At 34.3% G+C, this 22,032-nt stretch overlaps 3 protein-coding genes and 2 pseudogenes across 5 annotated transcripts; all 5 read left to right on the top strand.

Moving 5' to 3' along the window:
• Nucleotides 1-1,649: 1,649 nt before the first annotated feature.
• Nucleotides 1,650-3,169, top strand: LOC132163312 (glucan endo-1,3-beta-glucosidase, basic vacuolar isoform-like). Of its 2 annotated transcripts, none has more exons than XM_059573555.2 (2): nucleotides 1,650-1,732; nucleotides 2,100-3,169. In XM_059573555.2, the coding sequence occupies exon 2, from the start codon at nucleotides 2,204-2,206 to the stop codon at nucleotides 3,047-3,049; it is 846 nt and encodes a 281-aa protein (XP_059429538.2). In that variant the 5' UTR covers nucleotides 1,650-1,732; nucleotides 2,100-2,203; the 3' UTR covers nucleotides 3,050-3,169. The 2 variants fall into 2 exon arrangements, with proteins under 2 accessions (XP_059429538.2, XP_059429537.2); XM_059573554.2 differs by lacking the exon at nucleotides 1,650-1,732 and adding an exon at nucleotides 1,796-1,883.
• Nucleotides 3,170-7,167: 3,998 nt separating this feature from the next.
• On the top strand, nucleotides 7,168-9,638 carry LOC132163519 (glucan endo-1,3-beta-glucosidase). The gene is made up of 3 exons (XM_059573833.2): nucleotides 7,168-7,293; nucleotides 7,662-8,047; nucleotides 8,926-9,638. Exons 1-3 carry the CDS (start codon nucleotides 7,206-7,208, stop codon nucleotides 9,490-9,492), a joined length of 1,041 nt encoding a protein of 346 aa, XP_059429816.2. The 5' UTR covers nucleotides 7,168-7,205; the 3' UTR covers nucleotides 9,493-9,638.
• Nucleotides 9,639-10,222: 584 nt separating this feature from the next.
• LOC132163855 (glucan endo-1,3-beta-glucosidase pseudogene) lies at nucleotides 10,223-12,167 on the top strand (annotated as a pseudogene).
• Nucleotides 12,168-15,005: 2,838 nt separating this feature from the next.
• Nucleotides 15,006-17,008, top strand: LOC132164009 (glucan endo-1,3-beta-glucosidase-like). Of its 2 annotated transcripts, none has more exons than XM_088519036.1 (3): nucleotides 15,006-15,096; nucleotides 15,947-16,332; nucleotides 16,454-17,008. In XM_088519036.1, the coding sequence occupies exons 1-3, from the start codon at nucleotides 15,006-15,008 to the stop codon at nucleotides 17,006-17,008; spliced, it is 1,032 nt and encodes a 343-aa protein (XP_088375162.1). The 2 variants fall into 2 exon arrangements, with proteins under 2 accessions (XP_088375162.1, XP_088375161.1); XM_088519035.1 differs by having other exon boundaries at nucleotides 15,006-15,111.
• A 3,245-nt stretch (nucleotides 17,009-20,253) lies between these two features.
• Nucleotides 20,254-21,934, top strand: LOC132163854 (glucan endo-1,3-beta-glucosidase pseudogene; annotated as a pseudogene).
• Nucleotides 21,935-22,032: the final 98 nt, after the last annotated feature.

The following is a 22,032-nucleotide window of genomic DNA, read 5'->3' as shown; positions in this document are numbered from 1 at the left end:
TATTAAATTGAAATATGAACTTTAAGGACATATATCAATTTACTATACTCAATTAAAGGATTTTTTTTTTTTTTTTTTTTTGAATTGAGGTCGGAGAAAAACTTTGTTCTTTCGAGATAATCATTCATTCTTCTAATTTATTTTTATTGTCTATTCTCTTTGACCTTTCTATCAAACAAAATAATGCAACTGTCACTTTTAATAAGTTGGGCTTATTAGTATATTATTCAATGAACTACATTAAAGCCATCTTTGGTATTTTCACCAAAGAAGAAGACACATTGTTCATGTTGACACCATTTTGAGCTTATTCTTAGAATTGAGATTCTGATTGAGACCCAAGAGAAATGCTTAAAGTGACATCCACTTTAATGTATATATATGTATGCTCAACTTGTAATATACAAAGCTAGCTATTTGAATCTCTTTTCTGTTACATTTAAACTAATTATGTGCAAATAATCTTTAATTATAATTCAATGGCTATTTTCAGTTCATCAATTCCATGGAATTTTGACTAAAATATTCAAAAATAGAAAAAGAATGATGCAAAAACTGGCTTAATCTTAAATTAGGAATAATACAAGGTGTCCCTGTTTAATTGTTATCCATTGCATTGCATCCCCAAGAAATTTTGATTATATCAATATTCTAGTGTACCTTCGCTCCACTTTCTGTGAATAAGGTTTTCCCACCTCCTTGTGAGGCTTTCCACTGCCACATGCGGTTGTTTCGGGGTAGGAGGGATGGTGTTTTCTCCAACCCCCTCCTCCCTTCCCTCCTTTAACATGTTAATTGTTGATGATGCTTTTGGTGGGGCTATAACAAGTTAAATACAATGACAAAACATTTACAAATTTAATTTTTGACTTTTAATTCTACAAATGGGTTGTATTCGTATGGATTGAAATTGCGTTCGTTAGAATTGAAACACGTGTTTCTTATATTTTGTTATACGACACATGTGCCAATGATATAATTGTATTTTCACATCTATTTATGTTACTTATATGACGGATAACCTAATAGAACTTTCAAATTTAGAATGTAATTGAACTCAAATCTTAAATCTATCAAATTGAAAATTGAGGTTTTAAATCCAAAATGGGGAAAAACACACATGATTGGTGACCTAATTTCCCTAGTCAAGATGATTGTTAACCTTTTGAAGAGGAAGGGTAGGGAAGAAGGTGATGCCACAATCATATATGATTTATCCCACATGCAGCCAAAAAAAGGTATGAATTGTCTACTCCTATTTGTTAAGTTACAGTTTTGGATGATTAAGGCAAGCTTAATCAGCCACCAATTGCGCTGAACTTCTAGATTTTCAGACCTATAAATTATAGATCAATGGTTCAGGTTATGACTATTTAACAAAGTTACTATAAATGAAGACAAAGAAATCCCAGAAAGTCATGTAGACTTTTATCTTCTCCGTTAATTTATTACTTGTTTCAAATAGATTAGGAAGTGAAGAATTTAATCATTTAATTTATATTTTAAACTCATTTTCGCGTGTAAGTTTAAACCCACTATATTTAACATGTGAAATATTTAATTGAAATATAGAAGTGAATGAAGGAGGCAAGGTTCGAACTCAAAACTTCTGCTTCTACCGGCTTCTCCTGCATTTTTTTTTTTTTTTCTTTCCAAACTACAAATTTCAACGGAGTGACGTATCAGGAGAAAATGGCCTTCAAGTTCATCGATTGTCTTGCCTCTATATAAGGTACTAGCTCTTTATGTTTTGAAAACCAAGTGTTTAGTTATTTCCTTTCCTCCCCTAACCTCCATGGCTTCATTATCTGCAATGAAGAAGAAACCTTTTGTGGCTGCTACTTTGCTATTTCTTGGGCTGTTATGTAGCCTAGAACATATAGGTTCCTCTCTCTGTCTCTGTCTATATAGATATATATACTACAAGAATTGTGAGAAATATATATATATATATATATAGCCTCTCTCTGGCTCAACAATGAAAATGGAGTATCTTTAAGTCATATTTTGATTAAGAAAGAAGTTGTAATATGTTATAATATGTTATATTGCTTTCTTTGAATTACCCATTAAATCTTTGCTCAATCCAATGCATGCAGGTGCACAATCATTGGGTGTTTGTTATGGAGGAAATGGCAATGCAGACAATTTACCACCCAAGTCAGAAGCTGTGAGTCTTTGCAAAACATACGGCATTGGAAGGATGCGCATTTACTCTCCATACCCAGGAATTCTCCAGGCTCTTAGAGACTCCAACTTAGAAATCATGGTTGGCGTCCCTAATGACAGCCTTCAAGCCCTTTCTGAGCAATCAGCTGCAGCTGATTGGGTCCAGAGGAATATAAAAGACTATTCTTCTAATGTAAAGTTCAAATACATTTATGTTGGAAACGAAGTAAATCCAACCAGCCCAACAGCCCAGTTTGTTCTTCCTGCCATGCAAAACATTTACAAAGCAATTGCGGATGCTGGTCTACAAAACCAAATCAAGGTCTCAACTGCTGTGGACACAAATTTGTTGGGTGTTTTTGATCCTCCATCAGCAGGTGATTTCAGTGAGAATGCAAGGAAATTCATGGAACCAATCATTGGTTTCTTGGTTAGTAATGGAGCACCACTCCTTGCCAACATTTACCCTTATTTCAGAGTTAAATACAACAACCAATCAGTCCCCTATGCCTTATTTACTGCACCAGGGACTGTAGTACATGATGGTCAACTGGAGTACCAAAATCTGTTTGATGCCTTAATGGATGCTTTGTATTCTGCTCTTGAGAAAACAAATGGAGGAAGTTTGGCAATTGTTGTGTCAGAGAGTGGCTGGCCATCTGGTGGTGGTGCTGTGGAAACTGTTGAGAATGCTGGCACCTATTATAGGAATTTGATTAATCATGTGAAGAAAGGAGGGACTCCAAAAAGGCCTGGAAATGCTATAGAAACTTATTTGTTTGGCTTGTTTGATGAGAACCTCAAGACTGAGGATATTGAGCAACATTTTGGCCTATTCTACCCTAATAAACAGCTCAAGTATAATATTAGTTTCACTTGAAAGTGATGCAATGTATTAGAAGCCTCTTGTATTTACTGTTTTAAATAAGAGTGGCTTTTGCAAATCTGCCCTAGCTGGCATTGTATTAAAGTCATATTCTTCTAATAAATAAAGTAACTTACTCAACTGATTGTGGTTGGATTGTAAACTGGAAATTGGATTGGATGATGGAATTGTAAAAAATGGAAATGAATTGGAAGAAAATAAGACTCCACTTTGGGTAGGAGTTGACTACCTACAATTTGTTCGATGAAATTACTGAATGACTCCCCCTAGCTCTTCTCACCTATTTTTATAGAAGATGATTATATGATTTCTTATTCAACTAAGAGCTTGTTTGGAATTGCGTTAAAAAAAATTTTTAGTACCTAAAAGGCTGTGCTAAACAAAAATTGGCATGTTTGATAAAAAAATTTAAAAGTACTTCTTTGAACTTTTTACTCGATTCCTTATTCGACTAAGAGTATGTTTGTGATTGTGTTTGAGAAATAGAGTTTTTAAGTCAAAAATCATTTTTTTGGCTTTTTTTTTTTGACTTTCTGAATATTTAAAAGCGTTTTTAATTTTTTTTACTAAATTGATACTTTTTTTCTTCAAACAGACATTTTGAGAATTAAACACACTTTTACGCCCATCAAACGCTCACCCAAACTAGCCCTAATACTCATCCAACCCAAATGATAATGACACTAACCAACACTTACCAAAACAAACTTAACAAAAGCAAGCAATACACATAACAACACCCCCATAAGAGCTTAGCCAAGCACTAACACTGACCCTTATCCCTATCCTTCGATTCCTTTCGTAAACCAATGGCATTCTCCCGAACAATGTTTTTTGCCCTCCTCGGTGGTGGTGAAGTGAAAAATAAATGAGATTTATTATTTATTTATTTTTAAGTTAGGAAAAAGAAAAAAAGAAATTATATGTTTAGGCGAAGGAAAATTGCGTTAAATCACCGCTTATATCAAAAGTTTAAGCCAATAAAAAAATGTTATATTTAATAATTTAATTAATACTTTAACACCCTCTTTATATGTAGAATAAAATAATACCTGGACTATTATAATTGAAAATGAAAATAAAGTTTGAACTCATGATTTCAGCTATAGTCCGTGGACATTTAATTACTGCCATTAACTAAAAAGATCAGTTTATTTCAAAAAAAAAAAAAAAAAAAAAAAACAACTAAAAAGATCAGTTTACTTCTTCCTGTCATAGTTAATTTGCAGTGTGGACTAGTTTAATAGTTGGGCCATAACTCTCACTTTCTTTTGAGTGTCTTTTATTAGCCATTAAAACCGTTGAAATCTAGCCCATTTTGAGTGTGTTTGGCAATGGCCAAACCAAACCCATTAACTATTCATCATATAATTAAACTCTCAACGTTCTTACTTTTTATATCACATTAATTATTTTTTATTATTAGTCAAATAAAAAAAAATCACTATAAAATAAAAAATATTCATTTTTTTTTTATACCAAATATTCTTATTTTTTTCTCACATCTATCATTTCTAACTATAGTAACAGGCCATGTTTATGATTTTTTTCAGAGCTTTTGCTTTGTGATGTAAGAGTTTTATGTTTGTGATCCTTCATCAATTAATGAGACTGGAATGATTTTTCCTTAAAAAAAAAAAATTTAAAAAAAACGGTAAAGTCGACTTAACCTTCTCAAACTCTACCATCCCAATGACAATCTACCCCAAAACTATCAATTGCGACAATTTACTCACCAAACTACCAAAACAATGACAATATACTCCCCCCCCCCAATGCTAGCAAAATGATAAAATTACCCCTATAAAATTTGTAAGGTAAATTGTCGTAATTGATAGTTTGGGGGATAGATTGTCATTGGGATGGTAGTTTGAGAGGGTTAAATAGACTTTACCAAAAAAAAAAACTACAGTAACAGGCCATGGCTACAGTAATAGGCCATTGCCAAACATAGCCTTTTAGATCGATCTGGATGGACAAAATGCAAACTATGCTTAGTTTTGATCCACACAGAATTCCCACTACATATATTTCCTTCTTTCAAACTGCTTCCATCATTGACTTCTGGACACCGCGTTATTTCATTTTCACTGGTCTTCTGCTATGAAAATGGCAATTTTGTTTTATAGTCCAATATTGCATGTCCAGATTCTATGAATTTCAGAAAGCACTCAATCAGAAAACCAGTGCTCTCCAATTCTTATTATCCCAGGAAACCTTGTACTTAAAAAAATTGTACTCACAAGATCAAATGTTTATCTTCCTCTGTTTATTTGTTTCCTGCATTTCTTTCTTCCCCAGATTTATGTGAGCATTTTTATGGTTGATTTTACCCAAATACAACCACATTTTAGCCTACCATTTCTCATAAGCTTAAGCTTCCAGAATAATTCGTAATTTAATAATTCTAAGTTTGAATCTTGTCTTTGTAATTCACCTCCTATTTCAATTAAACATTCCTTGTGCCGTTCTTCGCTCATTGAGGAAGAGTTTAGAATATTAATTTACGTGAATAAGTTTGTCCTTGAGGCTGCTCTTTAATGCTTAATCTATTTGCTGACTTGCAAGCAGCGGCGCTTCAAAGGTTAGGCAAGGCGGCCGCCTTCGGCCCCAAAAAAAATGGAAAAGGATCCTCTCCATTTCAAAATCTCTCAATTTCCTCCATTTAGTGTATTTTGAAGGGTATTGCATTTAATGTACTACCATCATTAAAACCTTTAGACAACACTACCCTTCAAAATGTACTAAATAGAAGAAATGGAGGGATTTTGAAATGGAGAGGATCCTAAAAATATAAGACTTCCTTAAGAAATAAAAACTCTTAAAAATGGTATTTAAAAAACCCCTTGAGAAATAAAAACCCCCTAATTTTTTATTTATTAAGGATAATAACAACATTAATCACCTCAAAAAGTCAAACTTTAATATAACTTAAATGTTTTTTTGCTACTTTTCTTTTTCAAGACATACAAATAAAGAAAGATGAACAACAATTCATAGTGTAATTTAAATAAATAAAAAAAGTATATTATAAAATAACACCCCACTTAAATTCGCCACCTTAGTCCTTAGGCCTTAAAATCAATATGGACCAGCGTCTACAAAGGTTCTGGAAGTCATACAAGAGTCATTTAATTTGAATAGGATCCAATTTATTGGCTGTAAGAATATTCTTCTAGTTGGACTTGACCAGAACAGAAACTTCCCTGTAAACTTATTACCACGGCTGAAAGAGTAATGCCACGGCTGAAAGAGTAATGCAAGTCTTTACGCCCATTTGATATATACATTTCACACCACTTAACATGATTTTTTTTTTTTTTTTTGAATTTATAAAGAAAATAGTTGATATGAAAAGGTATTTAAAACACGTCACACTGGGGCTAACAATTTTTGATATAACTTGCAAACACGACGCAAAATTAAAAAGGTGGGGTTGATAAGTCTGACCCGTTTAATTAAATGAGTTAGGTTAGAATTGACCAATATAATCTTATATACATGCTTTGACACGATCTAAACCCGATACATGAACATAAATTATCACCCTTATGTTACACCAACAGACATGAAACGAATGTGAAGAGTAACATTGCTCGGTCGAAACTTAAGGCTGATAATATGTCTTCATTCCAATATATGTGCACGCGTATGTGAGCTTGACCTTATCAAAATGGATATCTTAATTACAACAGGTGTCGGTTTTGGAGATTTTTTAATAGAGTTCAAGTCAGTCTTGTCAATTGACCAGAATTCTGGACCGTGAATCAGGCCGAGACATTTATATCACATTCCTAGACTTCAAAGGCAGGGGAGGAGAATGGATGGATCACCGCCAAAATCCTGGACCAAGTTTTGGTGCATCTTAAATGCCAAACTTGTGAAGAAGAAAAGTATATAGGTGCATGTGGATGCAGACAAATATATCTAGATGTAGCAGAGACTTTATGGTTTATGTTATACGTGTGTAATTAAGTTTCTTAAATTTTTGGTGTTTTTTTCCTGCAATAGATGGAGTGATTGACGGGGCAACATTGTCTAGAACTCTAAAATTCTAAGCACTTCCCTCTATATAAATGGAGGGGGTACTAAGTGGTAGATGGTATAACTTAGAGTTGGTTTCTAATCATTTCCTTCAATTTTCATATCCATGGCTTTTTTCAATGCAAATAATAGGAAAGCTCTTCTAGCGCCTATATTCCTACTTGGTTTCTTCATATCTGGCCTCAAATTAGCAGGTCTCTCTCTCTTTCGTTCATTTCAATTAAATATTTCACGTGTTAGTAATTTGCAGCTCAATCTTTCTTATAAGCTTAAATTTTTAGAATAAATAGTGATTTGAAGGTCTTATATATATATATATTTTTTGTAGTGTAATAATAGGCACATATATTATTTTCATTTTTTTTTTCATCTTTTTGAATAAATAGTTGTAGGACCTGCATGGGACAAAGTCACAAAGGGGTTTAATGGTCCAAAATTTTATTGTTTTCCTTAAAAACAAAGAAGAAGATACTTTTATAGTTTTCGCGGCATCAAAAATTTCTGGTTTCGCCCCTCTAGGTGTAATGGTGTGATCTTGGCCTTATAATTAATTTGGATGCAGGTGCACAATCCGTTGGTGTATGCAATGGAAAAAATGGCAACGATCTACCATCTGATGGAGAAGTAATAGATTTATACAAAAGCAATGGCATCGGAAGGATGCGTATATATGAACCATATTCATCAACTCTCGACGCCCTCAAAGGATCAAACATAGAACTCATCATTGGCATCCTTAACAAGGATCTTCAGGGCCTCACTGACGCTGCAGCAGCAACAACATGGGTCCAGAACAACATAAGGAACTACTGGCCGGATGTCAAGTTCAAATACATTGCTGTCGGGAACGAAGTGCATCCTGGCGATGCTGAAGCCCAGTATGTTTTGCCCGCCATACAAAACATTCATAACGCTATTGCAGCTGCCAGTTTACAGGACCAAATAAAGGTGTGGTACTTGAAATTATTTCATGAAAATTAATTTCAAATTTTCAACTTTCTCTCCATTTATGTCTTACGCTTTATCTCACATTAAAAATATAGAAGAATTTTTGTGCTTTATAACTTTTGGATAGACACATGCTAGTAGTCAGGGACGGAGGAATGGGGAGCCGGTATAGGTGACCGCTCCCCACCCCAATTAACAAGGAAATATATATATATTATTGGCCCCTACTAATCTTTGCCTCCATCCTTGCTATTAGTGACGCACGCCTTCTTTGCCCTTATGCATTGTCATGGGCAATGACGGAACTAGGGGAGACTGGCATAGACCAGCCCCCCCAGCCCAAAATAAGGAAAAAAGAAAAGAAAAGTAAAATAGGTCCAAATTGGGCCAAATTTGGCCATATTTTTAAATTATTCGGCCTTATCCAATAAAAAATTTTAGCCCTATTCTTAATTTTTTGGGCCATACTCTTTAAGTTTTTTTATTTTATTTTTTATTTTTGGTCCTTACTTTTAAATGCCCACTTTTTTTGCCTTTACGGAAGTATTTAGTTCATAAAAAACAACAAAAATATTCTTTTTTAATAAAAAAATTCTAAAGAACCAAAAAAAAAAAAAATTTGGCTGGCCCCTCCCATAGAATTTCCTAGTTCCATCCATGGTTATGAGCTTATTATTTTCGTGTGCATTTTTTACGCATACAACTACTATGCTAACATTCATATTTTTTGTTTGAATTTTACAAAAATAACCGTTGTTTCAACAATCATATTTTAACAATCATAAACTGCTATTTCAACGGTTATAAACTGCTCTTTCAGTTTTATAAAAGACTGGTTTCAGAAATTCTGAAATTCACACATCTTTATTTTCTAACAGGTGTCAACATCTATAGACACAACATTGTTGGGCAACTCCTATCCTCCATCAGCAGGCTCATTCAGCGACAGTGCAAATTCATACATAACAGCAATTGTCAACTTCCTTGTCAGCAATGGAGCACCCCTTCTAGTTAATGTGTATCCCTACTTCAGCTATACTGACGACCCTTCACAGATCTCCCTTCCATATGCCTTATTTACTTCACCTGGTGTGGTGGTAAATGATGGCAATCTTGGATACCAGAATCTTTTTGATGCATTGGTGGATGCTCACTACTCTGCTCTTGAGAAAGTCGGTGCGCCAAACTTGAAGATCGTGGTGTCGGAGAGCGGCTGGCCGTCTGAGGGCGGTGATGCGGCTAGCGTAGATAACGCAGGCACTTACTACAAGAATTTGATTAATCATGTGAAGGGCGGGACTCCGAAAAGGCAGGGACAAGCAATAGAAGCTTATTTGTTTGCCATGTTTGATGAAAACCTAAAGGGACCGGAGGAAATTGAGAAGCATTTTGGTCTCTTCCTCCCTAACAAACAAAACAAGTACCAAATCACCAGCTTTGGTTAATTAGAGATGTGATAGACATCCATGCATGTATGTTGGTTTAAATAAGAGTGCCTTAGAGCCCATGTATCCATCAATATCCATGTACCTACAATATTATTCTTCTTCTAATAAACATGTGACATGAATGAAGGTATTTTTGTTTTTCTTTCCTTTTGCTTGAAGTTGCTTGAAATAATTTGTTATTCATGTTTTTATTTTTTCTTAAAATAACTGTATAGTAAACGGATTTACAGACAAAGAAAAAGTAAGAACTCTTCAAAATTATAAAAGAGAAATAAATATGGCAGCCATAAACTTGTCTCAAAGTTTATTAACATTGAATAATTTACAATCGATTATTAATGTTTGATTAAGTACTAATTGGCATTTATATCCAATATTCCTTACGCTTCATATTTTAAATTATAATTGATAAATTTGACTTTTTTTTTTTTTTTTTTTAAGAAAATCTGATCTCATTCAAAAGAACATCAGAGTCGCAGCTCTACATAACAAGAGCTAAACGCTCTAAATTGACTAAATCAAAAATACAATTAAGAGTTTCCTCAAGCCAAACCTTGTTAGAATAAAAATTTTTGCTGCCTCCTTTGCTAGTCTGTGCACTGTCATATTTGATTCTCTTTACATGGCACACCTCCCAGCTTCTGAAACCCTTTAAGACTACTTTGGCATCATCAATGATTGCCCATAACTATAGCTGCTTGACTCCGTTTCTGAAAGGGCCAGAACCATGTGTTGTGAGTCCCCTTCAAAAATCACTTGTCTCAAACCTGTGTCGCGACTGAATCCCACCGCATGGAGAGCCGTTACTGCCTCAGCTGTAGATGGGTAGAAAACTACTTGTAGTATCTTTCTAATTAAGAGCCTCAAAAACCCGCCCCTGATCGTCCCTGATGATCACCCTAATTCCAATCATCTTCTCCTTTGTGTTAATGGCTGCGTCCCAATTAGCTTTGTAGCTGTCACCGGGGGGATTTGACCAACATAGCTGAATGGACGAACTTTGTACTTCCCCTTGGTTAACCTCTATCTGATTTGCTCTTGAGAATTGAGTTTGATAATCCTCTGCATCTTGAACTAACCTCTTTGGGTGTAAGAATTCTCCTAGCCTCCATGCAGAGCATTATTTCGGCGCTTCCAAATTTTATGGGCAATGATCCCCGCCAACTCAAGGTCCTCTAGCTTGCATTTCCCCATTAAATATTCCATCACCTCTATAAAATTCTCTCCAGTACAGCAGCTCTTTTGAAAAATCTGCTTGCTTCCACCCCATACATCTTGGGCAGAAGGGCAATCCCACAAAATATGTCTTGCTGTCTCCACTCTTCCTGTGCATATGAAGCAGTTCCCATCCTGAATAACATTCCTCCGCTTAAGATTATTCTCTTGTTGGGAGAATATTGCAACGCGCCTTCCACACAAACACTTCATATTTTATGGCACAATGTGGTGCATGTGAATATCGAACAATCTCCATATATATACTTAAATTATATCTACAATTTAACTATAATTAGACTATATTTATTATTTAACTAATATATTTTAAATGAATCCATATCAATATCTTATATAGGTTCGTATATTACAAAGGAGAGAGTAACGATGTTGACTTATTTATGTATATATATATATAATTCCTCAATTACAAGATTTTAGTAGCCTTACTTTCAAATGCTCTTTTTTTTTGCCCTTAGGTTACGGTAGTCTTTAGTTCATTAAAAAAAAAATTTAACTACTTTTTTTTTAATAAAAAAATTCTAAAGAACCGATAAAAAAAAAAAAAAAAAAAAAAATTTGACTGTCCCCTCCCATAAAATTTCCTAGTTCCGTCCTGGGTTACGGGCATATTATTTTCGTGTGCATTTTTTACTCATACAACTACTATGCTAACATTCATATTTTTTGTTTAAAGTTAACAAAAATAACCGTTCAACAATCATATTTTACAATCATAAACTGCTATTTCAACGGTTATAATTAAACTACTCTTATAGTTTTATAAAAGACTGGTTTCAGAAATTCTGAAATTCCCACATCTTTATTTTCTAACAGGTGTCAACATCTATAGACACAACATTGTTGGGCAACTCCTATCCTCCATCAGCAGGCTCATTCAGTGATGGTGCAAATTCATACATAACAGCAACTAATTGTTAACTTCCTTGTCAGCAATGGAGCACCCCTTCTAGTTAATGTGTATCCCTACTTCAGCTATACTGGCAACACTTCACAGATCTTCCATATGCCTTATTTTTTTTTTATATTTTTTTTAATTTTTTTTTTTTGAGGAATCCATATGCCTTATTTACAACTTGGTGTGGTGGTAAATGATGGCAATCTTGGATACCAGAATCTTTTTGATGCATTGGTGGATGCTCACTACTCTGCTCTTGAGAAAGCCGGTGTGCCAAACTTGCAGATCGTGGTGTCGGAGAGTGGCTGGCCGTCCGAGGGCGGTGATGCGGCTAGCGCAGATAACGCAGGCACTTACTACAAGAATTTGATTAATCATGTGAAGGGTGGGACTCCAAAGAAGTAGTGACAAGCAATAGGAACTTATTTATTTTGCCATGTTTGATGAAAACCTCAATGGACCTCAAGAATTTGAGAAACATTTTGGTCTCTTCCTCCCTAACAAACAAAACAAGTACCAAGTCACCAGCTTTGGTTAATTAGAGATGTGATAGACATGCATGCGTGTATGTTGGTTTAAATAAGAGTGCCTTAGAGCCCATGTATCCATCAATATCCATGCATGCACCTACAATATTATTCTTCTTCTTATAATCATGTGACATGAATGAGGGTATTTTTGTTTTTCCATCCTTTTGCTTGAAGTTGCTTGAAATAATTTGTTATTGCATGTTTTTATTTTTGATTTTTTCTTAAAATAACTGTAAACGGATTTACAGACAAAGAAAAAGTAAGAACTCTTCAAAATTATAAAAGAGAAATAAATATGGCACCCATAAACTTGTCTCAAAGTTTATTAACATTGAATAATTTAGAGGCCCTGCACAATCGATCATTAATGTTTGAATAAGTACTAATTGGCATTTATATCCAATATTCCTTACACTTCATATTTTATGGCACAATGTGGTGCATGTGAATATCGAACGATATCCATATATATACTTAGGTTATATCTACAATTTAACTATAATTAGATGATATTTATTATTTAACTAATCTATTTTAAATGAATCCATATCAATATCTTATATAAGTTAGTATATTACTAAGGAGAGAGTAACGATGTTGACTTATTTAAGTATATATATAATTCCTTAGTTAGGAGATTCTGGTAGCCTTAGTTATGTATATATATATTTTTTTGGAAGAGAAATTCATTTCGATTTAATTGGTGAATAATCAAGAGCATAAAAGTTCTTATAATCATAAAGTATAAAGCTCTAAAATTCATAGCCGAAGCTAAAGGATTGCACTACATAGAGTTCAAAAACAAACAAATCTTACATTGAAATCCTATGTTGTCTACATCCGCTAACCTATGCTCAATCTTCAGCTTATAGAACAGATATGCTCGGTGTAGACTCAATCCGGGACATAGGTAGCCATTCTCCAAGCATGAGCAAAAGCGTCACGCCAAAACAAATCATTCTCGACCCAAAAGGCTAGAAAATTATTCACGTCCTGAGCACAAACGCAAGGACAACAAAATAAGCAAGAAAATACAGAGAAAAAACAAAACAACAAAGAAACCCACAACACAGCAGCAACAATTGGAGCAAGGAGCGGAGGAGGCTGCCGGTGGCGCGAAAAAAGAGCGATGAAGAGATGCGGTGGAGATCGGTAGCACGGTGGAGATGGCAAGGCGGAGTTACGATGGCCGCTGTGCTATGGGGCACCAAGAGAGAAAAAAACTCTAAACAAAAAGAGAACAAAAGGGAAAACCGCAAAGGGAAGGGAGGGGGGAGAAAGCAAGCTTCCTCCCTCCCCCAAGCAGGGACCGTAATAATATTAACTTAACTTGTTTTGGTAGCCTTAGTTATATGGAACAAATTCATAGTATGAGATTGGTCGGCATGTCACATTTGGATTTTATTTAGTGTAATAATGTTATATAATTATTGATTTTATTCATTAGGGTGTCTGATAGATAAGAATGCCTAGCCAAAAAAAGAAAAAAGATAGATAGATAGATTAGAATCATTAACTATTGATGGATAAGTATAACTACTCATTCTTATAGGGTGAGACTCCAACCTATTTTGGGCGCATTGCTTGCTCCAATTAAATTAATTGATTAAATTTATACTCTCCTGCTTTTTTCTTTTTCTTTTTCTTTTTCGGGTGTAAAGTAACATAATTCTCCAACAACTTAAGTCAATTTAGTAAATTCAATTTAAGGCAATAGCTAATACGGATGAGGGGAGTTGGGGTAAATGGAGAGAATCCTATTATGGGTTGGGGGTTTAAGAAGTGGAGGAAGATTGTAAAAGCATTTAATTTTCAAGGCAATAGCTAATAAATCTATGGGCGTGCTACTTGTCATACCCTGTTCTACTGGACAGGCATGGTAGTACCCATTTTTCCTACCACACCAATCTTTGTTCTAAAAAGATCGAAGAAAATGATAATGAACACTTTCACATTAGCCTAATAAATAAGAATATGATGAGATATGACAAAAAGAATTTCTGATAGATCTATTATGGTCATAATGATCTGCTTGATTTCATTGACATCACCTGCCTTACAAAGTTATAACACAATTAAGGCCTTAATTATATCATTAGAGATTTTTAGCTTTAATCCATACTTACCTCTTTCTAGAGGTAATGATGAAAATGACCAAAACACATTTAGATGTGATTCAAGGACACCCCCTGTATAAATAGAGTCTAAAGACTACATTTTTATTCCACAAGTATATTGCCATGTTGATGTAGCAATCCTAATGAATCATTGGATTAGTCCCTGTTAAAAAAATTAAAAAATAAAAATTTTAAACTTTTTTTTTTTTTGGAATGAGTCATTCTTATAAAAATCAACCCAAAAAATCTTGCTCAGCAAGTACAATATTCTGGATACACATGGGGTATCCTCCATATATATATATATATATGCTCAATTAGATCAAAGAAAATATCACAAAATAAATATGAATTAAGCGTAATGATTGGTTATGAATGTCAATTAGTAATCATACATGAATTAATGATCGGACATTGTTAAATTACCAGTTATCCCAAAAGCTTAAGTTGATAGGAAGAGGTAAATCTAATTACTTAACCATTACTTTAACACTCCCCCTCACGTGTGAGCTCAAATTCTCTTTTAATAGGTGAGGCTCAACACATAAAATATTTAATTTAAATGAGGGGTGATTTGACAGAGTCAATGATCAATCCCATGACCTTTGACTTTGATACCAAGTTAAATATTGTGCAGGGCCTCTATATATAGAGTCATTTGGCCTCTATATATAGAGAGTCATCTATATTGCAAATTTACTCACATCAGTTTTCCTTTTCCTCTTTTTCATGGCTTCAATCTTTGAGACAAGAAAGAAAACTTCTATGGCTGCCATATTGCTACTTCTAGGGCTGTTGATATCCAGCCCTGGAAAATTAGGTATGCTTGAGGTTTGTTAAAGTATTTGATTCAATTATAAAATCCTATCTGGCTAGAGACCCACGGTTTTGACCCGCCTCAAATCCACTGTGACCCGATTCAAACTCGTCGTGACCTACCTCAAAACCCAATTCTAATGCCCCAAAATTCATTTCTAATGCCTCAAAACCCGTTTCTAATGCCTCAAAACTCGATTTTGGATTCAAAACTAAAACTTAAAAGTAGAAGGTTAACCCTTTAGAGATTTTATCACCCTAAAGGCCAGAAAAAGTGACTCACGGCGCCGAAGAAGGTGACTCACGACACCATGGGTGGCTGGTCCGGCCAGCCATGGGTCACCAGCACCGTTTCAGCACACCCACGGCCACAAGTCTCTTTTCTTCTTTCTTTACTTTCTTCTTTCTCCTTATTTCTCTCTTTTCTTCATCCAGTGGATTAGGTTGTAGGTTAATTTTGTAAGCTTATTGTGCTTTAGCATATGTGTCAGCTTATGAATGGATGCTGTAAAGGAGGGCTTTTACGCTTCATCCATTAAAGTTTAACTCTCTCTCTCTCTCTCTCTCTCTCTCTATATATATATATATATATAGTTTAACTCTCTCCCTCTCTCTCTCTCTCTCTCTCTATATATATATATATAGTTCGTACAAACATGCTTACAATAGTACTACTTTTTATAGTACTACTTTACATATGGCTTGAAGTACTATTTACTAAGTTGATGTTCAAAAACAATACTATAGCATGGTTGAAGTGATCTGAACATCTCATATATATATCATGTGTTCTACTATTTGTGATAAAGTTCAGTGATTGAGGTTATTTGTTATTTGGGTTTACTTTGATGCAGCTGCACGATCGGTTGGCGTATGTTATGGACAGATTGCCAATGATTTGCCACCTCGAGCTGAAGTTATAGATCTGTATAAAGCAAATGGTATCGAGAGGATGAGAATTTATAATCCAAATTCAGAAACCCTTGAGGCCCTCAGAGGATCCAACATAGAACTTATTATTGGCGTTTATAATGATGACGCTCAAAACCTTGCCAACAATGCTGCCGCTGCAAATGATTGGGTCCAGACAAACATAAAGGCCTATTTGCCTGATGTCAAATTTCGATACATTACTGTTGGGAATGAAATAAAGCCTAATGATCCAATGGCCCCATATGTTCTACCAGCCATGCAGAACATTCGCGCTTCTATTGCTTCCGAAGAAATTAAGGTTTCAACGGTAATGTTAAATCCCTACTTATCCTAAAATTTGAAGATTATATACTTGATCAATATTATAACAGGTGAATTGTGGAGTCATGATTCGAAGTGATGACCTTGTTTACTTTATATTCTAACAGGTAATAGAGATGTCTTTGTTGGGAAGTTCATTCCCTCCATCAAATGGCTCGTTTAGTGACGTTGCTACTTCATACATCAATCCAATCGTTGCCTTCTTAGCCACAACTGGAGCACCACTTTTTGCCAATGTGTACCCATATTTTAGCTACATAAGTAACACAAAAGACATCAACCTTACCTATGCCTTATTCACTTCCCCAGGGGTTGTGGTACGAGATGGCAATTTAGAATACAAGAATCTCTTTGCTGCAAGCGTTGATGCCCTCTACTTCGCTCTTGAGAAGGTCGGCGGTGCCGACGTGAGTGTCATTGTATCGGAGAGCGGCTGGCCGTCTGCAGGCGGTGTAGCAGCTACAGTTGAGAATGCGAGGACTTACTATAGCAATTTGATTAGCAACTCCAAGAATGGGACTCCCAAGAGGCCTGAATATTTAGAAACTTATTTGTTTGCCATGTTTGATGAAAACCAAAAGGGCCCTGAAGAAACTGAAAGAAACTTTGGTCTCTTCTTTCCAAACAAGCAACCCAAGTACCAATTGACCAGTTTCGCTTAGTAGAGCAGTTCAGTTGTATTACTTGACTAATGTTAAATAATTTAAACTTTTTCTTAGTAAGCGAGTCCCAGAACTTGGAATATTTAATTGAAATAAGAGATAAATTACCGAGACATGGTTTAAATTAATCAAGATATTTGTTATGATATTGTGTTAAATAAATTAATAGTCATTTCAAAAACTTAAGCGGATAGAATATTGATGACGTTCTTATATGCTTGTATATGAGAATCCTTGTAGTATTGGCAGAAGTTGCAAGTACATGCCAATTTTGTTTTGTTGTATTTAAAGGTATATATAGTACCATGTCATTTAATATTTTTAAATAATGTGAAAACGTATTCACCATTTGATTACATATACATCAATAAATCTATAAAGTCTAATTTGGACCATAAAATGTATCATCTTTATTTCACTTGAAATGAAGATACCATAATTAGCAAGAAGGTGCAATGAATAATCTATCAAAGAATGAAAAAAAGGGAAGGGAGGGGGAAGATCTTAGATGATGCCATATAATAAATATGTTGAAACACCATTTAAAAAATCTAAATAATATTGCACTATTTACACCGTTATATGCAACAACATTAAATCTTGATCATGAAATAACTAATCTCTATTTCACTTAAAAATGAAGAGGTTCCTTGTGTGTGAGTATCGGGGGGGTGGTTGGGGTAAATGGAGAGGATCCTATTATGGGTTGGGTTTATTGGGGTTTAAGAAATGAAAAATGCTAGATGATCTCCTGGTGTTCTCTCGATGTCCTCCTAGTCCTAGGTAGATATTATTTTCTAAAAACCAAGTGAGAGAAATAGGAGCTATTTCTCTCACTTGATTTTTAGAAAATAATATCCAAGTAGGACTAAAAGGAAACTAGGAGAACACCTTAAAAGTAGAGGAAGATTGTAAAAGCATTTAATTCCAAAGGCAATAGCTAATAAATGTATGGATGTGCTACTTGTCATACCCTGTTCTGCTGGGCTAGCGTGGTATGCCGGTAGCCAGTACCCATTTTCCTTACCATGTCAACCTTTGTTATAAAAAGAAAGAAAAAAAAAAAAAACAATAATGAGCATTTTCACATTAGCCTAATAAAATAGATAAATGATTCACGTCAATATCTTTTCCCCATCTCATCCTACAAATTCAATATATCAACTATTAGATTTGTGAACTCATGTCAATCTCACACAAATTCAATGGTGAATTAATCCATTCAATATAGAGATGGTTAAAAATAGAATGAATTATATCATTTCTCAATAAAATAAGAATAAGATGGGATATGACAATAAGTCTAGGGAAAAGTACACTTTACTTCTCTGAACTATCCACTCATTTGCACTTTTAACCCTAATATTTAAAAAGTAACGCTTTACCCCCCCCCCCCTAAACTTCTAAATTGTTGCAATTCGACCATTCTGACTTTTTTTTTTTTTTTTTTCTCTCCAAAATGCCCCCTTCCCAAGTTAAAAAAAAAAAAAAATTAAAAATTTAGGGGTGGCCGAAGCCATCCCTAGGCCCGACTGGGGTGGCCGGTTACCATTTAATTTTTAATTTTTTTTTTTTTAAAAAAAAAAACTTGGGATGGGGGCATTTTGGAAAAAAAGAAAGTTAAAATGGTCGAATTGCAACAATTTGAAAGTTTTGGGGAGGGGGGTAATGTGTCACTTTTTAAACATTAGGGTTAAAAGTGTAAATTGGTGGATAGTTCAACGAGGTAAAATGTATTTTTTCCATAAATCTATTATTGTCATAATGATCTGCTTGATTTCATTGACATCACATGCCTTACAAAGGGTATGACACAGTTAATGCCTTATATTATTAGGGATTTTTAGCTTTAATCCATATCTGCCTCTCTGTAGAGATAATGATGAAAATAACCAAAATACATTTAGATGTGATTCAAGGACACCCCCTTTAAGTACTACATTTTTATTCTACAATGTTGATGTGACAGTCCCAACAAATTATTAGAATAGTAATTGCTAAAACAAATAAAAATAAAATAAAAAGCTTGGAGTTTATTGTAATGATCACATCAACATTATGAGAGAGTTATAAGATAAAAATGTGGTATCTAGTATTTCTCATATCAATATCGTTATCTTGAACTAACACTTGAATTTGCATTAACTTATGATTTGTGTTTTCCATCCAATTTAACTCTGATTTAGATGGAATGGACAAGCTGAAATTAACAATTTATCCAAATCACATTCATAAATCACTTTTTTTTTTTTTTTTTTTAAATGAATCATAAATCACATTCATAAAAGTATGAAGGGAATAAAAGGAAAAAAAAAAAAAAATCCTAATTTGACTAAATAAAGTCCAAATACAGCATGCCAACCATTCTCATACTGTCATACATATCTACTATGAATTTGTCTCATAATTAACCAAGGCTACCTGAATCTCCTAATTAAGGAATATATTTAAATAAGTGAACATGATTACTCTCTCCATAGTAATATACGAATTTATATATATAAGTCTTGTAAGATATTGACATAGATTTCAAATATATTATTAGTTGAATATTATTTTTTTTTAAAATCAGATGATCAGAGAAATAAATAACAGTTTTTTTTAAAAAAAATTTAAAATTTTTTTTTTAATTTTTTTAAATACTATACACCTAAAATCAAGAGAACACCAGAAAAACAAAATATTTAGTAAGTAAGCCTAAGGATTGGTTATGAATGTAAATTATTAATTGTACATTAATGAATATGCAGGGCCTCACTAGATAGGGTTATCTAGGGAGACGTCTACATTGCAAATCTACTCTCATCAATTTTCCTTTCTCAATATATAAGCTTTTTTTATATTCATCCTCCACATGTTTTTTATATCCAACGATATCCATATATACACTTAGGTTATATCTACAATTTAACTATAATTAGATTATATTTATTATTTAACTAATATATTTTAAATGAATCCATACCAATATCTTATATATATAAGTTCGTATATTACTAAGGAGAGAGTAACGATGTTGACTTATTTAAGTATATATATAATACCTTAATTAGGAAATTCTGGTAGCCTTAGTTATATGGGACAAATTCATAGTATGAGATTGGTCGGCATGTCACATTTGGATTTTATTTAGTGTATTAATGTTATATAATTATTGATTTTATTCATTAGGGTGTATGATAGATAAGAATCCCTAGCCAAAAAAAAAGAAAGATAGATAGATAGATAAGAATCATTGACTAATGATGGATAAGGATAACTACTCATTTTATAGGGTGAGACTCCAACCTATTTTGGGTGCCTTGCTTGGTCCAATTAAATTAATTGATTAAGATTATACTCTCATTCTTTTTTCGTTGGGTTAAATACTACAATATATATATATATTGTAGTGTAATAATAGGTAGGCATATTATTTTCAATTTTTTTTTCTTTTTGAATAAATAGTTGTAGGACCTGCATGGGACAAAGTCACAAAGGGGTTTAATGGTCCAAAATTTTAAACATTCCTTAAAAATCTATGATTTTTATAAAGTCATAAGCCCCTAAAATTTTATTGTTTCCCCTAAAAAAAAGATAATTTTATAATTTTTTGCAGCATCAAAATTTCTAGTTCCGCCCCTACAGGTACTCTAATGGTCTGATCTTGGCCTAATCAAATCAATTGGCCTAATTTTGATGCAGATGCACAATCTGTTGGTGTATGCAATGGAAAAAATAGCAATGATCTACCTTCTGATGGAGAAGTAATAGATTTATACAAAAGCAATGGCATCGGAAGGATGCGTATATATGAACCATATTCAACAATTCTCGATGCCCTCATAGGATCAAACATAGAACTCATCATCGGCATTCTTAACAAGGATCTTCAGGGCCTCACCAACACTGCAACAACAACAATATGGGTCCAGAACAACATAAGATACTATTGGCCGAATGTCAAGTTCAAATACATTGTTGTCGGGAACGAAGTGCGTCTTGGCGATGCTGAAGCCCAGTATGTTCTGCTCGCCATACAAAACATTCATAATGCTATTGCAGCTGCCAGTTTACAAGACCAAATAAAGGTGTGTTTTATATATATATATATATATACCAATTAAATTTTTTGGCCCTTGGCCTCTATCTATACTAATCTCTTCCTCCATCCCTGCTATTAGTGACGCACGCCTTATGCACTTGCATGCAAAGCAGCACATGTCACATTGACCCTTAAGACACACTTTGCACTTATGCATCATCACACGAGATACGGGCACAATGCCATACCCCCCCCCCCCCCAAAAAAAAAAAGAAGGTAAAATTGGGCCAAAATTCTAACATCTTTATTTTCTAAGAGGTGTCAACATCTATAGACACAACATTGTTGGGCAACTCCTATCCTCCACCAGCAGGCTCATTCAGTGATGGTGCAAATTCTTACAAAACAGCAATTGTCAACTTCCTTGTCAGCAATGGAGCACCCCTTCTAGTTAATGTGTATCCCTACTTCAGCTATACGGCAATCCTTCATAGATCTCCCTTCCATATTCCTTATTTACTTTACCTGGTGTGGTGGTAAATGATGGCAATCTTGGATACCAGAATCTTCTTGATGCATTGGTGGATGCTCACTACTCCGCTCTTGTGAAAGCCGGTGCGCCAAACTTGCAAATCGTGGTGTCGGAGAGCAGCTGGCCATCTGAGGGCAGTGATGCGGCTAGCGCAGATAACGCAGGCAATTAATACAAGAATTTTATTAATCATGTGAAGTGCGGGACTCCAAAGAAGCACGGACAAGCAATAGAAACTTATTTGTTTGCCATGTTTGATGAAAACTTCGATGGACCTCAAGAATTTGAGAAACATTTTGGTTTATTACTCCCTAACAAACAAAACAAGTACCAAATCACCAGCAATCACCAGCTGTGGTTAATTAATTAGAGATGTGATAGACATGCATGCATGTATGTTGGTTTAAATAAGAGTGCCTTAGAGCCCATGTATCCACCAATATCCATGCACCTACAATAGTATTCTTC

This window comes from Corylus avellana, chromosome 8, assembly GCF_965113065.1.
Source record: "Corylus avellana chromosome 8, dhCorAvel1.hap1.2, whole genome shotgun sequence".
Taxonomy (NCBI): Eukaryota; Viridiplantae; Streptophyta; class Magnoliopsida; order Fagales; family Betulaceae; genus Corylus; species Corylus avellana.
This window is presented reverse-complemented; position numbering and strand designations above follow the sequence as displayed.

Coding starts and splice junctions, on each gene's coding strand:
- LOC132163312 (XM_059573554.2), top strand. CDS start 1,796: ATGGCTTCATTATCTGCAATGAAGAAGAAACCTTTTGTGGCTGCTACT. Junction 1,884..2,099: donor ATGTAGCCTAGAACATATAG/GTTCCTCTCTCT, acceptor CAATGCATGCAG/GTGCACAATCATTGGGTGTT.
- LOC132163519 (XM_059573833.2), top strand. CDS start 7,206: ATGGCTTTTTTCAATGCAAATAATAGGAAAGCTCTTCTAGCGCCTATA. Junction 7,294..7,661: donor ATCTGGCCTCAAATTAGCAG/GTCTCTCTCTCT, acceptor ATTTGGATGCAG/GTGCACAATCCGTTGGTGTA. Junction 8,048..8,925: donor GTTTACAGGACCAAATAAAG/GTGTGGTACTTG, acceptor ATTTTCTAACAG/GTGTCAACATCTATAGACAC.
- LOC132164009 (XM_088519035.1), top strand. CDS start 15,006: ATGGCTTCAATCTTTGAGACAAGAAAGAAAACTTCTATGGCTGCCATA. Junction 15,112..15,946: donor ATTAGGTATGCTTGAGGTTT/GTTAAAGTATTT, acceptor ACTTTGATGCAG/CTGCACGATCGGTTGGCGTA. Junction 16,333..16,453: donor AAGAAATTAAGGTTTCAACG/GTAATGTTAAAT, acceptor ATATTCTAACAG/GTAATAGAGATGTCTTTGTT.